The sequence below is a fragment of the Mytilus galloprovincialis genome, chromosome 10 (assembly GCF_965363235.1).
Source record: "Mytilus galloprovincialis chromosome 10, xbMytGall1.hap1.1, whole genome shotgun sequence".
Taxonomy (NCBI): Eukaryota; Metazoa; Mollusca; class Bivalvia; order Mytilida; family Mytilidae; genus Mytilus; species Mytilus galloprovincialis.
The window spans coordinates 19,316,939-19,334,788 of NC_134847.1; the positions used below are offsets into that span (position 1 = coordinate 19,316,939).

Consider the following 17,850-nt stretch of genomic DNA (forward strand, 5'->3'; position numbering starts at 1 on the left):
CTTAAAAAATATATAAATAATGAACACTCAACAATTTCACAATAAGTCAGTCATATATAATAACTATAGTTCCACAAAACAAAAGAATTACGGTTCCATATGTCTGAATTGCTGGTCCTTCCATTTTAATTCGGCAAGTTCTGTGAGTAAACGGCGATTCTCCACCTCAACCTCTCTCCTCTTCTTTCTTTCGACCTCAAGTTTGGAACCCTCTTTCCTGATAGTCTCTAACCTTTCCTAGCAACCTGCCTCGTCCTTCCCAGAGAGTCCATACTATTTGATAGGAATAAAAGATATAAAGATAACTCAGTCTCACTCTCTGGGATGGCAGGCAGCTGAATCGGAGGGTAATCCAGGCAGGACGTCTGGCTGGAACTTTCAGTAATAGCAATGGCAGAATACCCAAAGGAGGTATTATAAGTCCTATCAATAGCTGTTGAAGTAGTAGCTGTACAAGTAGTCTCTGTTGCAGTAGTATCTGTAGAAGTGGTATCTGTTGATGTAGTAACTGTAGAAGTGGTATATGTTGCAGTAGTGTCCGTGGAAGTAGTATATGTTGACGTAGTATCTGTAGAAGTGGTATCTGTTGCAGTAGTAGCGGTAGAAGTAGTGTAAGATCTTTTCTGATAATCAGACAAAGAAATTCTAGATGAAGTGGTTGGGAACTTCCTCGGAACTGACACTGTAAACTCAGGTCCATCATCCTCATTAGAAGGGTTGCCTGTAGCTGCTAGAACAGATGAAATTAGTGATATAGATGGAGTGGGTGATGATACCAGACGGACTGAAACTACGGAATTAGAGCCTAGGTGCTTAGTGGGATTCACATCTGAAGAAGCTGACTGCCGGTTAGAAATCACAACGGATGATAACTGTTTAGTAGACCTGACTGAAAGTGAAGGTGAATCCTGAGCAGCTTTGTCTGAAGGTGAAGGTGATACTTGCTTGGCTGAACTTGTGTTAGATGAATTTTCTCTCTCTGTTGATCCGGCAGAATCAGGTACCAACACTCTGTTTTTGTATATAAAAAAACCAGGGTCAATAAACCCTTTGTTGTTCCTTTGTGTTTTTTGGCATTTCTCTACGGCAGACTGTATCAATCTCATATCTGTCATATAATGTTGGCGAACCAAATGGATTTTGATGTCATGTTTCCTTCTACAGGACGCTAAACAACCGGCTACTGAACATTCATACTTCACACACTTCATAGTGTGTTTTTCCTCCCAATGTCTCTGATACTTGGTTCTGTTTTCAAAGGACTTAGCGCCACAATCTTCCACCGGACATTGCATTCGTCCCCCAGGTTTAAAGAAAAATTCAATGCTTTTTGTCAGTTCCGACATCTCTGTATCCATTTCTTCCTCGTTGTATTCCAATACATCCTGATTTTCCATGCTGTGAATAAGAGAGATACTTAAAAAAAAATGTTTAGTATAATAGGTGTAAAAGTTTTTCTGGTTAGATTCCTACGATTTATACTTATTTTATTTTTATCTATCATTATGTAGACATCAATGCTGACTGTTCACATGCTATAAGAAGCGTTCCCAGCTTCCAAAATAATAAAATCAGGTTGACGTCTAACCTGACCTTATTCCCCTACCCTTACAAAAAGGCAGCTAAATTCTCCTATATACATCTGCACATTACCGAAAGCTCATACGAAAAGGCCCATGGTAAATAAAATGTACAAACGTACATGTAAATTCCTAGCATTCCCGGTCACAGCCTTATGATATATCTACATAATGTAGGTCTAAAGTTTATTCGGATATTAAAAAAAAAAAACTATGTTCAAAAGATTTCATAAGAAAGCTAATTTATAGTGAAAATTGAAGTTTTGGTCGTATCAAGCGACCCCGTGTGCTGTATTTAGGAGAGTTATGTACAACATTGTCTTTATTCATGTTATTTTTGACTGTACAGTTATCTAAAACTGTTTCATCTTCAGTGTAAGAAACGGAATGGTGTTCTTCTGTGTTCAAGTTTACATGTTCCAGAGATCCTTGATCCATTAAGGTCGCGAGGCTTGAATCGACATTTGACAGTTCATTTTTGAAGCCGTTTCCTTCTACTCTTTTTAAATGGTCTACGTGTACGATTTTCATTTTCTTTGTTAGACTCGACTCGATCTGATAAGTGACCTCCGAAATTTTTCTTATAATTTTGTATGGACCGGTCCAACCGACGCCTAATTTCCGTTTTGCATGTGGGGGATACCAATACCACACTAACTGGTCCTTTTCGAAGGAACGAATTTTAAGCTTGACGTCGTAAAAACGTTTTTGTCGAAGAAAACTTGCTTCTAATTTCTCATGGGCAAAAGCAAAAGACTCTTGCATAGCATCCTTAATCCATTCTACATATTTAATAGGACATTCAAACTCTGTTTCACTAGGCGGTGTGCCAGCAATTATGTCTATAGGCAGACATACTTCCCTCCCCAGCATAATCAAATTTGGTGTACACTTGGTACTTTCGTGTACCGCGGCACGATATGCCATCATTATAAAAGGCAAGTGGTCGTCCCAGTCTGTGCGATTTTCATCCACATACATTGCCAACATATTTTGGGCAGTATGGTTATACTTTTCCACCATACCGTCTGATTGCGGTCTGTATGGAGTAGTACGCGACTTTTCCACTCCTAGGAGTTTACAAATTTCCGAAAATAGATTAGACTCAAATTCTCTTCCTTGGTCAGTATGTATTCTTGTCGGTGCCCCAAATCTACAAATGAACTCAGTTACTAATTTGTCTGCTACCGCTTGCGCTGTATGATTTTTCAAAGCATACGCCTCTTTCCATTTACTGAAATAATCTCCAATTACCATAATATATTCATTGTCGTTGTCTGTTTGTGGCAACGGCCCCATAATATCTATAGCAATACACTCAAGCGGACGAGTAACAGTGTAATGTTGCATGGGATACTTCCCCTTTCCTGGTCCCCTTTTCCGCTTCGCGCAAGAGGGACAAGTCTGACACCATCGACTTATATCGCTTGTCATACACGGCCAATAAAACCGTGACCTAACTTTATTTAAAGTTTTTTCCCGTCCTAAGTGACCAGCGGTCCGATTGTTGTGCAACTGGAGCATAATGTCCTTACGCAATTCTCTTGGTGCCACGAGTTGATTGGTAACCGAACCATCGATTTCAAAGAATTTACGACAGAGCAAATCATCACGGATGAAGAGCAAATCCCACTGCCGCAGTAAGGCAGACATATCCTGATCGGGAGTACTGATCTGTGGTTTTTCAGTACTGTGTGTAAGATAGTGCAATACAGTAGCTATATTACTGTCTTTGTGCTGCAGTCTACGTATATCCTCTGCACCCCATTGTTGTACCCAGTTTGAATCGGACACGATTTTTGTATTTGGAGTTGGCTGCTTTGAATCCCCTGAATTTGCATTGATAGCGCTAACAGTGCATGGCGTATTACTTATGCATTCTGAACAGTTATCGCGTTTACAGCGTCGTCTAGGCACTCGTGAAAGTGCATCTGCGTTTCCATGCGCGTTGCCCTTCCGATGTTCTATAGTCATGTCGTAAGTGTCTAACAGAGATATCCACCTAGCTACCATACCTTCCGGTTCCTTAAAGTTTTTTAGCCAAACTAACGAGGAGTGATCTGTTCTCAGAAGAAAGTTTCTACCGTAGAGGTAATGCTTGAACTGCTTTACAAATACAACAACCGCTAAAAGTTCTCTGTAAGTTGTGCAATACTTTATCTGAGACCGTGACAGTGTTTTACTGCCATAAGCAATAACGCGCTCTTCTCCGTTTTGTACCTGCGAAAGGACAGCTCCGATACCGTAAAGGCTGGCATCGGTATCCAAAATGAATGGATCTTCGCGAGTTGGATATGCTAGAATCGGCGTTGTTGTTAAGGCATTTTGAAGGCGGTCGAAAGCGTCAACGCAACTCTCTGTCCACTTAAACTTTTGATTTTTCCGAGTGAGCTGGGTTAACGGGAACGCCACATCGGAAAAATTAGGAATAAATTTCCTATAGTACGACGCTATGCCTAGAAAGCTACGGACATCACCAACGTTATGAGGCTTAGGCCAGTTTCTAATGGCCTCTATTTTTCCTGGATCGCACTGAACGCCAAACTCAGATACGATGTGTCCTAGATATTTTATCTCGTCCTTGAAGAAGGCACATTTCTTAGGTTTTAATTTAAGATTAGCACTACGAAATCGATCAAATACCGAAACTAAATTTTCTAATGTTTGTGTGAAAGTTTTTCCAAAAATAATAACGTCATCCAGATAGACAAGACATTTTTCCCACTGCAGACCTGACATTACTAATTCCATTAGGCGTTCGAAAGTCTTTGGACTATTGGCGAGGCCGAAAGGCATGTGTTTGAATTGAAAAAGGCCTTTATGCGTGATAAATGCTGTTTTCTCTCTGTCTTCTTGTTTTACGGAAACTTGATGGAAACTACTTGCCATGTCGGCCGTACAAAAATACTTAGCTCCGGACAAGGCGTCCAGGGACTCGTCGATGCGCGGTAAGGGGTAGGCATCCTTTTTCGTTATAGAATTAATTTTCCTGTAGTCTGCGCAGAATCGAGTAGAGCCGTCAGACTTCTTCACCAAGACAATATTAGCGGCCCACGGCGAGTGACTTGGTTCGATAATGCCCTGATTTAGCATTTTATTAATTTCCGCTTCGGCTATGTCTCGCTGCATAATCGGTAATCGCCGTAAAGGCAATTTTATCGGTTTACTATCTCCGGTGTCGATTTCATGTCTAACAAGATCGGTGTGTCCCAACTTCCCATCCGGTCCGACAAAAATATCCGCGTATTGATAAATTACGCTCTCTAAGCGTTTTCGTTCCTCTGCTGATAATTTCTCGGAGCATCGCTCGACCAACGGTTGCAAATGCTCTGGTATTACAATTTCGGGCAAAGTAAAATTATCGTTTATTTGATTTCTTGATTCCAAATTGCAGTTTAAAACTTGTTCAATTGGTTGTACAGACCCTACTTGTACATTCTTTTTAAGAATTCTCGGATCCGCTGTAGGATTCAAAATTGAAAATATTACTTTTGATTTTGACAAATTAACCACTGACTTCGGCATTAAAAGATGAGTATCGCCCTTGAATTCAGGTAATGGTTCTAAGCAACCTTCAGGTTTCCCGTAAAAATTCCCCCTAATTTCCCCTTCTACAAAAACTTCAGATTTAGCAGGAATATGCACAGTATCTGTAAGATGGACCCTAGCACAGACATTATTAAACGTCGCGTGACGTTTTAATTTGACCTCAAATTTTGGTGATTTTAACCTTCCTTCTGCAGTGTCAATAGACACTCTGTTCGTACAAAGAAAGTCCATACCTAAAATACCCGAGAGTCCCCCCAGGCCGGCTACAATTACAGAATGTTCAAAATCATTTCCACCTAAACAAAGTGGAATTGTGATCCTACCCATGACCTCCAGTGAATCGCCATCTGCAGTTGTGAGCTGGTTCGACACCCCCTTTAGTAACGACTTGCTTATGTTCAATTCCTTAAAAACTTCACTTGACAACAAAGTGACATCGGATCCTGTGTCAATTAACATACTAATGTCTGTGTTAAGCATTCTTACATCTGCATACCAACAATACTGTGAAATATTACATAACCTAATTAAAGACGACGGCCTTTCAAAATTTTCAAAACTAATAGGATTTGGGACTGAGTTTGTGGCCTCCAACTCAGTCCGGGCTAATTTAAAGGATCAGACTCAACAAGATTATCCCTCTGTACATTAATATTTTGATTCGAAGTCAAGCCTTCACGTTCAAGGACAGGACAGTCCTTCTTCATATGTCCTTCTTCCTTACAATAAAAACATTGTAATTTCCTCCTGTTTGTGTGATTCTTGTAAGGTTGAGCTCCCCTAAAATTTCCCTTATCTCTTTGACTTTGCATCATTGCTTGCATTGATTTTTGGATCTCCTGCATACCCTCAATTAGTTTAGAAAACATGGAGGTTTGCGAACTGTTATTGTCGGACCCTGAGTTTGCCTTAATTGACGTACACATGGGTGAAATATCCTCGTCCTTTGGTTTCCTTGCAAAAGGTTTATTTTGACTACCTTCAAATGCCTCAAATTCGAGTGCAAGTGATATTGCCCTATCAAGTGATGTTGGGTGGCAAAACTGGACATGTCTTTTGAGTTCTAGATTAGGTAGCCCTGAAATGTACTGCTCTATTATAAGACTTTCTCTTATATCAACAGGGATTGATGGAAATGCGTGGGTGGCCAATCGTTTTAGTGCATAACCGTAATCGGCTACTGACTCTTCTCCTTTCCGCCTTCTGTTCCTAAATTCACAACGGTAAGCTGTTTCTCTTTCAGGTGGACAGAACCTTTGGGTCAATGAACGTTTTAATCTCTCAAAATTAAACAATTCCTCCCTAGAGAGTTCACTAAGGGCACGCTGGGCATTCCCACGTAGACACATGGTTAACTGGGCTGCCATTTCATCCTCGGACCACCTATTCCAAAGAGCTACTTGCTCAAAGTGGCATATGTAATCAGGCCATTCGGTATGTTTACCATCATATGTATCTGGGTCTTTTTGTTTCCTTGGCATCTGCATACTATTCCGACTTTGATGTGACGGCACATTTCTATTTTCTCCCAATGAAACCCTATCAAACATTTGATCTGGTCTCCTACTATGTTGTATACCAACATTTGATGTTCCTGTATTTGTACAATTATGGTAACCCCCAAAAGATTCTCTATTTTCACCATTAAGGTGAACTTGTGAGAAACACGGACTGTGTTTATTGTAAGAAGTGGTGAATCCCTTATCCTGAAAACAATTATTGTTTAACTCCCGAAACCCACCTTGGTCTATTGTGTGGTAATTTTGGTTAGACAAACTATGTGTTTGTTTTTGAGACTTAAAATTCCGAGAATCCTCACCCGGCAACACGTCCCTATCTTCAAATCTGACACGACCGTTGTATTGTTCAGAGCACGCACCTGTTGAAAATTTAAAATTTGTTTCCTGAGCATTTAAACTTGTTTTACCCTTCAAAGGAGACCCATACAAAACTGTTTGATCATTTTGAGTCCTAGTTTCAAGTTTATTTAAGTCAAAACTTGGTAAACCGTCGTAATATTCGCGATTAGCAAAGCCTTTTCCCCTTTCTGTTTCCTTAGCTACGACGTTAATCATGTGATCTCCGGTCGAGGTTACTGGTGCTACGTCATCACGCCATTGAACGTCTTGTGTATTGCTTTGACGTTGTGTATTCCCAAAACCCGTTTGACAATCACTGACAGAGGAATTTAACAAACTAGACTCGGGTAACCCACGTAAATCACGAGAACTTTTATTTATTCCAGTTGACTGTCGCGATTCGAAAATTCCACGTGAATTATCAGTGGACATGTGTTCCTTGTTGCTGTTATTGTCAAGTTCAGTGCCGTTTTCCAGATTTAAAGTTAGAATATCTGGTGTGTACGCACCGTAACACGAAGAATCAGGATCTCGGAACAATGTGTAACATTCACGAGCTACTGAAGAAGACCTTTCGTCTTCGTTTTGTGAATTGTGACGAACAACAGAAGGTGTAATTCTGTTTTGTTCATGTGTTTTTATGTGTGTCTCCCTATTTCTGGGAGTTTCTGGATACACAAACTGTTCTTGGAAGTTTGTTTCATGTTCCGGTAAGTCACTTACATTATTTTTATCTCTATTATACTCGTTAACTTGGTAAACGGAATTTAAATTTTGATTTGTACACAAATTTTGTGTTTCATTTTCCCTACTTCCATGAAGAAGTCTATTAAAACTAGCCCCTAAGTTCGAAAATATCTTTTTGGCTGACGACATTTTTGTATTTACTGAAGTTTTCACAGAAAAATATATTTTCTTTTAGAAAACTTAATCAGTTTTCCTCCAAATATCCCGCAGACGAGCCCCCAATGTAACGGGAATGAGTTTTCCCGAGTTCACGGAATATTAGAAAACAGAATACGTCGTTAATAATAATATAGATTTAATATCAGCCAAATAATTTAAGCACAGTTTACAATGAATAATAATACTTTAAATGTTTAGAATGGCGAAATGAGACATAATGGTGGTTACAAACGTAGTCTTAATAAAAATATCAACCTGAAGAAGGTGATGTTCAGTGTTTAGTTCTCAGTCAGTTCGTAAGTGCAGAACGCAAAACTATAGTCTGACGTCATCAGACCGGCACGGGCCGGTCCTACCGGAAGAAGACCGGTAGGCCCGGTAACCTCATAACTAGCTACGGCCAGTACGGCAGTTTAGAAGCTATTATACTTTTTCAAAGTGGTTTTTAATATGAATAATTTATAAGGTAAAACCAACCACCATTACATTACACATGTTGTAACAAATGTTATTTATGTAATTAAATACCAAATCATTTAATGTACTATTCTTTATTTTTCACATGGACAAAACAAAAAAACCCACATGAGGAATGCCTTAAATGAGGGACTTTCCTTAGTCAAGGGGTCATTTTACTTCTGTGAAAAAATAAAAATGAAAAATGTAGATTTTTATTTAACTTAAAAATGGGAAATTCTGACATTATATTTAGAACTACTTTTCTAAATGTAGGGTCCAATTAATTATTTTGAAAAATAAAGAAGATATACATGATATATTAGGCCAAGAACATACCAAAATTCTTGGACATGTGTTGACCATATTATACCAGATAGATCATAAGATGTATAATTCTTTGGGAAAAGTTTCTTCAAATAATATGAATATGTGCTCATTTTTACTTAAAGAGTGTTTTTTAATGTCCTTACATTGAGGGGATACCCCTAGGTGTTGTTCCCAACCTGATATAGGTCTTTCTTTGTGCATAATTTTAAATTGGAAAAGTCAACAATTATTTAATATCCTTACACATGAAATTAATTCCTGGTCTTGCAGCTACATGTTCATCTTTTCTGCTGATATATAATAACTAGAATCATGCAAATAAACTTAAGAAAAAGGCATGTAAGCTCATCTTACAAATATGACACTTTTTCTAGACCACAAAACAGCACATGCAAAATAGTCGTCGCAAAGAATTGTAACCTTTGAAATTGTTGTCGGGCCTAAAATAAAATATTGTTGGTTTCCCCAATCCCGACCGACCCTGCAAAAAGGGTGCTACTCAAGAAATTTTATTGTCAAAACTAAGTCGAAAATTATTTTATTCATTTCAGATTTTCAGGCTAGCAGCATTGTCCAATACTATGATACTATTCAGGCTTTTTGGAAAAAATAAAATTATTTCCCTACCTACCTACCCACACCTTGCTTGGCAGGGTCGGGATTGGGGAAACAAACAATATATTAATTTAGGCCTCGCGCACTAAAACCCCCATGGGCACTTTCACAACTTGGCAGGTATGTTTATTTAAAAAGATAAATTCTTAAAATCAGCTAAATTACAAGTACATTGTACTTATAAAACTGATTGCATAGAGAACAACTAGAAAATTGGTGAAGGTCAGCTGTTAGTACATTGATTTCAAATGCCTGGTCTTATTTCTGTTCAATTATATAGAATGAATAGAGATAATATCCAATAAAAAAAAAACTAAATTATAGAAATTGCTTAAATTTTACGATTGTTTAGTTTTAAATACAGCTTATTTGAAAAAAAATAATAAGAAATACAGGTCACAGATGAGTTGAAAAATGTATTTCAATTTTAATGCAAAAAAATCACATTTTTGCCCCAAAGGGAGATAATTTGGAGCTTTACTAATGGTATAAACATTTTAAAAGTCATTTGGGCAAAACAATTGATTTTTTGGGTTGATTTTTGTTCCATATCATAAAGTAGCAACTTTAAGTGTAATAAACAAAATTTGTATTAAATGAAAAACAAATGATTAAAATTTTGATTATCCTTAAAAGAAAACTAAGTAACATTTATAAATAAGGGAACTGAAAATGGTTATTGGTTATACTGACTTCTAATTATGTAAATTATTTATCTCTAAACTAGAGACTGTGTATTATAATATATCCTTGAACTTTGTCAAAAGACTTGCTTCAGACCCCTCTCTTTGTATTGCAAGAAAAAGTAGTATAAAGTGATCACTTCTTCTGTCTTCTTGCGTTGTCATCTCCATCACACTTTGTTAATCTGGATCTTATTGTAAATGCTTTGGAACATTTTAACCAAACTTGCACAGATTCATCAAAAAGGCATGATGATTTCCACCTTTTTTTTATACCCCACCTACGAAAGTAGAGGGGCATTATCATTTCTGGTCTGTGCGTCCATTCGTTTGTTTGTTCGTCCATCCGTCTGTCCTGCTGCAGGTTAAAGTTTTTGGTCAAGGTTGTTTTTGATGAAGTTGAAGTCCAAACAACTTGAAAATTGAAAGTTGTACACATGTTCTCTATGATATGATCTTTTTAATTTTCATTCAAAATAAAAGTTTTTATCCCAATTTCACAGTCTATTGAACATAGAAAATGATAGTGCGAGTGGGGCATCAGTGTACTATGGACACATTTTTGTTTTTTTGTATCTAAGTGACTTTAAGCTCACCTAGTCAAAAGGTCCAGTGTGAGCTACTTGTATTCCAATTATTTGTGTCCATTGTTTGTCATTTGTTAACTTTAATATGAATCTTGGCCAAAATTTGACAGCAATCCAAAAAAAACCAAGCAAACCATTAAAGACATCTGTCATGTACACTATCAATCATCAATCTCTATGTTCTAGTGTTGGAGGGAGCATCCCAGTTATATTTTCATATTTCACTGAATTTCAACCAAAAGAAAAAAGAGGAATGATGATTAGTGCCTTAGCTACATTCTGGATGTGTGGGAACATCATAGCTGCAGGTAAATTTTGCATTCTGGATGTGTGGGAACATTATAGCTGCAAACTTTTTCTCCTGAAACTATAATAGATCAAGTCAAAAAAATAGTGCATTTTTAAGTTGTTGGCCACAACCTTCAACCAAAATAAATTTGACATATAAAGATGACTATGGATCAGATATAATACCAAAAACTATGCAGGTCCTTGTATGTGGCGAATATCCCTTGAAGCAAAAACTATTGAAACTTATATGAAATGTTAGACAAAACTATCATTTTCTTCATTAAAGTGCACAACTGGGATGTCATAATGACATCATACATTTTATAAAATATCAGAAATTGTTGATTTTATACAATATTAACCCCTTGTTAACCTACTCCTTTGATTGTTTTGTAGGTTTGGCCTGGGCAATAATTCCACGTGATATAGGATACATCTCATCAAGTTTTAAATTCTCTAGCTGGAGGATATTTGTAGCTACTTGTGCTGTACCTAGTCTGTCTTCAGCTTTCTTATTCACATTGATGCCTGAAAGTCCTAAATTTCTTCTTATAGTAAGTATATGTAAAATTTATTTATTTGGTATATATATCCACAACTAGTCTAAACATCTACCCAACAATGTTAGATCTGTAAATTTGCTTTCGCAAATTTTTTGTTCTTCCCTCGCCAGGATTCGAACCCATGCTACTGAGATATCGTGACACCAAATCGCTGCACCGTAGCCGTCCCGCTAGACCACACGACCACCTGGGCTTATATATTTATATGGTAAATAATATTTATACTTGTTTATAAACTTTAGACGATTTAGAGCTAAATATATTTTGAAGACGTCTCATTAACATTTGTAATATTTCCGATGACAATTTGAAACATAAGACATCATCTGATCATCATTCTACCATCTTTGCTAGAAGATCAATGCTTATTTTCTCTAGTAACATTGCACTAGCATTATTGTCCAAATTAGTAACAGTATTTCATTTTTTGTTGCTTATTGGAAGAAATTTGTATATAAAAACTGTGAATATTTTAATGTTTTATCATCAAATTTTGTGAATAAGGATGTTCCATCTATATTAGCTGCAGAAATGATCCTCTTATGGTCCTTGCTATATGTTTTTTGTTAATTTGATGATCTATGGTCAGCTTATTTATATGCTGTTATATTTGAATCTTATAACAGATTGTTGAGACTCTCTCAGGGTACCCCCCTCAGGTCGCAAGGTCGCTTTTACATTCGTCGAGAGGTCGTTTTTAAGGGAAATGTACAGGTTGCAGGTCGTTTTTTTCCCAACACAGAGGACGGAAGTCGGTCGGAGGTCGTTTTTTCCAAATTTTACAGGTCGCAGGTCGTTTTTAGAAGGCCCTCAGGTCGGAAGTCGCCTCTAAAAAGCCTAGAGGTCGCAGGTCGTTTTTGACCCTGCCGGAGCCTCATTGTTTATTCCTTTTTACCAGTGCTTAGATTGGTTTTAAATAAAGTTGAGAGATGTTTTAAAAATATCTAAAATTGATACCAAAGATGCTGCAATTGAACTTCAGAAAACCTTAAGACTAAGGCTTTTAGCAATTTGTTTCACTTAATAGTTTCTTGTCCATGTGCCCAATATCTTTGAATCCCTATTTTCATTTTGTTTTTTTTGTTTTATTTATCTAGGCTGGCAAAGCATCTCAAGCCATTAAAGTACTAACTAAAGTACATGACAGTAACTTCTCACATAGAAAGTCAAAAGAATACAAGGTAATGCTTATAGACTGGGGAAACATGTAAATTCCTGATTGTGATTTTCATTAATATAATCATTTTAAAAGTAAAAAGATGTGGCATATATGCCAATGAGACATATCTTCACCGGGACTAAGATAGGTAGAAGGTTAGCAAATATAGATCATCAAATAGCTTCTACAATGAGCAAAACCCATAATACCTAGCAAGCTATAATTTTTATAAATGGCCCTGAAAAGACAAATAAATAACAATTCAAACAAGAAATTTTACCATACTTAAGTTATCATGTCCCTCAAGCCTTTATAAATTAAACAATTGCTGAATTTTGTTTGATTAATTCTCTAACATCAGGTTGCCTTCACCAAATGCTACAAAAACCTATACACAATGCAAATTACCTCAGAACTCTGATCAAGTGTAAATTTGGGTAGCTTCACTTTTACCGCTCTTGAGTTATGTCCCTTTATAACATTATATGCAAGCAAGGGCATCATCTGTGTTTATTCAAATACTATAAGCAACAGGTCAACTATGTTTAGTGTTTGTAAGGTGTCACTGGCATATCCAGAAATTGCCATAGACTTGCTTAGAGGGGCCCACTCTTTAGTGATTACCTAAATAATCAACCAATTTTTCCCACAAAAGGAGGGACTTGTGGGCACCCTTATTTTTAACATTATATCAATCATGGTCAATAAAACAGATGAAGATACAATAGAAATTTTCCCATTCATCTGTCAATTTAAGCATGTCTTCAATGACTCCTTATAGTTTTACAAGTTCTCACTAATTGTTAATGCAATAGGTAATAGGTTTCGTAAAGACAATTTTTTTAACCATCCTTTAATGCTGATACCGGTAGCTATTTTTATAAAGAATTGTGCATATTCTTTATCTTACTAAAAGAACATATAAAAATAGAAAGAAGGAGATCTGAAATATGACTTAAGTTATTGGGTTTTTTTAGATAAAATCCCTGATATTAGCCACAGATACTAGTAAAGCCGAATATCTAGAACAACACAATGGAAACGATGTGGGCTGTATAGCTAAACTAGGAACAGGTTGTACTGTGGTAAATAATCATTACACTTTTACTGTTTTTCAGTTATGTCCCTTTATAACTTTATATGGTAGACAAGCGGGGGCATCATCTGTGTCCAATGAACACATTCCCCATTTATTTATTGATACATAATTGATTTTTTCTTTTTAATTCAGTTATCTTGATTTAATACGTTTTATTATTACAGAATTTTTCTATGAATAATAGCATTTATATTTTTTTTTATACTTAATCTATTTTTTCTCCATCGTCAAATAACAGACATATTTAAAGCATTTTGATTTTGAGTTGATGATTAAATGACAAAACCTTATCAGTGTTCTCCCCAGGATTTTTGGATAGCGCTGTGGTAAGCGCGTAATTTTCGACAATTCTCAGTAACTTTATTGCGACGCGCGTTTTGTTTGTAATTGATTTGATGTGTTTTTATTATATTATGCTATTGATGTTTTCTCTTGTAATGATGTCCTCATCATGCTCATGATAGTTACAATGTACCCTTTTGTTTGTTAATGTTTTTGTCTGGATACACATGATATAGAAGAAGAGTCTTTTTTTTCCTCCATTGTAAATTCATATATTAAATCCTCATACTATCAGTGTATAAAACTGAAGGAGAAGTCTTTTTCCATGATGGGTCTACACCAGACTACCTATGTGAGGATTTCTTAGCACTAACAGGTAATGTTGCAGAACATGTAGGACCAACAATAAAGTCATTGTCAGCTTCTGTTTGGTTTTGTAACCCACTGTAGCAGTGTACAGTTTACCTTACGACGTTTGACAGGAATTGACATTTTTTTAGCATAAAGATTTCTCATTTGTCTGACCTTAAAGTTTTATAATATTTAAATGGCCTCATCCAAGCTGAACATCGAGAAAGTGAAATTTCTCAAGTCGTATCAGCTTGGGGTTTGTTTTTCTAATCATATTCTCTCAATTGTTTTCAAATGGTAGAATTTCTGACTAAACAATTATAAGTTTGAATAGGTGATAATTAATACTTCAAAGACTTGCTCATTTTCGGGGTTCGTATGGATAGTAAACCCGGCAAATAACTTGTAACAAACCCTGGTGTTTGATCGTTTTTAAAATCATCGTTTGTTCAAAGTTATTGCTCTATATATTCTTTTAATTGAAAAAATAGATGTCAATGTCGAAATCTTTGTTTATTTTGATCTTTCAAAGAGGCCATTTTTATTAGACTGGTCCCGCGGAGTTACTTTAATACAACGGAAATAATTCATTCAAAAATCGTAAACCAGTCAATCAAGTGATCCGAAGAGTAAAATAAGCGGGAAATTTGAAAAAATGCGAAAAAAAAAAATAGCGACGCGGTTGAGTGGGATAGCGCTGCGGTAAGTGCAATAGGACAGCGGGAAATTGAAATAGCGCTGAAAATCGCGGCGCTAAAACGGCCTGGGGAGAACACTGCTTATGTTTATGTTGTATCTTTTCTTTCCATTTCAGTTAAAAGAATCAACAAAACAACTATTTCGACCTCCTTTATTGAAGAGTACAGTTTTAATGTTAATAGTCAACTTTGTTTTAGCTTTTGGGTAAGTTCCAGTATTTTGTAATGCAATGCTTGAAGCTATATTTGATACAAATTTGTTGATCATATTAGAGATTATCTGTTCAGGAGAGGGAATTCAAACATACAGCTTTATAGAAAGTCTTACACATGTATTTTGTATTACATGTTCTATAATTGAGTTGAGGCCTATCCATGCAACCTGGAAGTTCCCAGGCTTAGCACTTGCTAGGAAGTAAGTGTTTTTGATATTGATACTCGAGAAATTTTCAATTGACAAATAGAAAAAAATATTATTTGAATGATTATACAATTTTTAGATTATTGAAGGTTCTGACAATAAAGAGAGTTTACTTGCTTTAATCTCATTGAAGGGCCACAGCAGAAATCCTCCCTCCGTGGAAGACCATAGATTTTCTGTTTATTGCTATTTTCCAAGGGAACATCATTATAAACATGCTTTATCATGTTTATGACATCCTCATGTTCTCAGTTGCCAGAAAAACTTAATCTGCAACCATCAAACCCCATTGCATTGGTGACAGCAACTCTTCAACTACTCTTAAATATAACAGTACTAATTTTCTTTAAATCTTCACATGTTTTTATTTTCATGTGTAGTGTGCCAACCATGATGCTTAGCTGTGCTTGTGTTAGTTACTCACGTAACAGTTAGTGCACAGCATGTACCAGTTTTCAATTTTAGAACATTTGTATGTTTTTACTCACTCTTTTTGCAAACTAAAACTTTTTTTTATTGTTAAACAGAAGTTTCAGGATAAACAGCACAGGTCTCATACACACTAAATATGAAGTGTATTGTAGTAGCTTTAAGGGTATTCTTAAATGTTTTATTTGAAAAATAATGTACTTATTAAATGAGTATTTTTAATAAAACTCGATAAATTTTGGCACAAAGCTGATCTTTAATAGATGAACAATTTATATATAGTTCTGTCTGGGTTTTTCGAATTTTCCTATCTGCATTAGTAACATTTCTGAGTGAGGATTGAGTCTGTTCAGCAGTATGATTAGATATGTACATATACTACTTGTATTTATACATTCTTTATCTTTTGTTTTTAAGGTACTATGGACTTTGGATGTGGTTTCCCGAGTTATTTAGTCGAATGAAAGATGGTGGTTCCCCTTGTGATCAGTCTAATTCCAATTTTATAAACCAGACAAGTAAAAATGAGACTACATGTAATTACAAAGACAATTGGGTATATTTCTCTGGATTTATGACTGCTCTGTCAAACTTACCAGGAAATATTCTCACAATTTTCTTAATGGATAGAATAGGACGAAAGCAGTTATTAGGTAAGAAAAACATACCAGATATTTTGTAAAAGATATTATGTCATGGAAGTATATTTAGCTCATGAAAAATCCAATGGCTATTTAAAGGGAGGTTACGAATGCCATCCATGCAAGTTTTCTGGAATAGAACGTATTCATTTAAATGGAACAAACATAATAAATCTTGTTTTACTGAGTGAAATACCTGCTGTTATTTAATTTAGTTTGGTAAATGGGGAATGAATGAAAAATCAGTACTTGCTTTATGTAATCTGGATTTATATATGTATATAGACTCACACCAAAACTAGAGTACAAAAGATTATCTGGAATTTTTTTGGAAGTTATTGAAATGATAAACAAAGTATGTATTCATTTTAAAAAAAATGTTGTCACACTTATACTTTAATATATAATTTTTTTACCCCTTCCAAGGGAATGATTATTTCTTATGATAAGTTAGGGGAAAATCAATTTTTGGTGAATAAATTAAATTTTGTAGGTAGAAATAAGTATCTAAAATGTAGAGTATTATCTGATTTTCATTTAAACCTCTGATATCTTGTTTTAAAAAAACTTGTGATTTATGTCTTATTTCAGCAATGAGTATGGTGTTGTCAGGTGTGAGTGTGTTCTTCATACCACTAATCCACAATAAATATGAGAACCTGGGTATATCTTGTGTATTTGGTGCTGTATCTACCGTAGGATGGAATGCCTTAGATGTTTTATCAGCTGAATTATTTCCTACATCACTCAGGTAATTTATACAGTACCGGTACTTCCTTAATTACTGTAAGTTCTTTTGGGTTTAAAAAAATAATTTAAAACTGATAAAATATTTATTTTTAATTATTTCTGAATTCTTAAATAAGGACTGATTTAGTACAAAAGAAATTTTCAAAGTCAATTTATCATTATTTTCGTTTTAAAATTTCCCTTTAACTTCCATCATACATGTATCTCATTACCATATTTGTGTTGTCCTTGACCTCATAATAATGGTTCAGCAACTACTTTGAAAAAACTGATTGTCATATGATTTTCTCACCTATTATGAGTTAAAGTCAATATACTTGGTGTATAAATGTCAGTCAAACAGGGTTCACCAGATTTATACACTTGGAGAAATGGATCTAACCATGAAAACTCAACATAGATTCATGACTGAGGTTCTATGACGATAAGAAATAGGTCAACTATATAGGTGCAATGAATGATTGTAAGGTTAACATCCAGATTAAATCCTACATTAAAACCTTGATCTAACAGACTTCCAATTTAAAATTCATACAAAATCAGTGAAGTAGGTGAGACTGTTCAATATATGCACTCTTATTGGAATCCATGTATCACTAAG

General features: G+C 35.6%; 2 protein-coding genes across 4 annotated transcripts in view; one reads left to right on the forward strand and one right to left on the reverse strand.

Moving 5' to 3' along the window:
* Positions 1–17,850, forward strand: part of LOC143049983 (synaptic vesicle glycoprotein 2C-like) — a 34,077-nt gene that overhangs the window by 12,835 nt on the left and 3,392 nt on the right. For all 3 annotated transcript variants that reach the window (XM_076223763.1, XM_076223764.1, XM_076223765.1), the window contains 7 exons: positions 10,752–10,873; positions 11,253–11,410; positions 12,517–12,600; positions 13,556–13,663; positions 15,125–15,213; positions 16,276–16,511; positions 17,091–17,250. In XM_076223763.1, coding sequence (XP_076079878.1) covers positions 10,752–10,873; positions 11,253–11,410; positions 12,517–12,600; positions 13,556–13,663; positions 15,125–15,213; positions 16,276–16,511; positions 17,091–17,250 — 957 coding nt within the window. The remainder of the gene's footprint in view (positions 1–10,751; positions 10,874–11,252; positions 11,411–12,516; positions 12,601–13,555; positions 13,664–15,124; positions 15,214–16,275; positions 16,512–17,090; positions 17,251–17,850) is intronic.
* On the reverse strand, positions 228–3,556 carry LOC143048780 (uncharacterized). Its single transcript, XM_076222655.1, has one exon. The coding sequence runs from the start codon at positions 1,395–1,397 to the stop codon at positions 228–230; it is 1,170 nt and encodes a 389-aa protein (XP_076078770.1). The 5' UTR covers positions 1,398–3,556.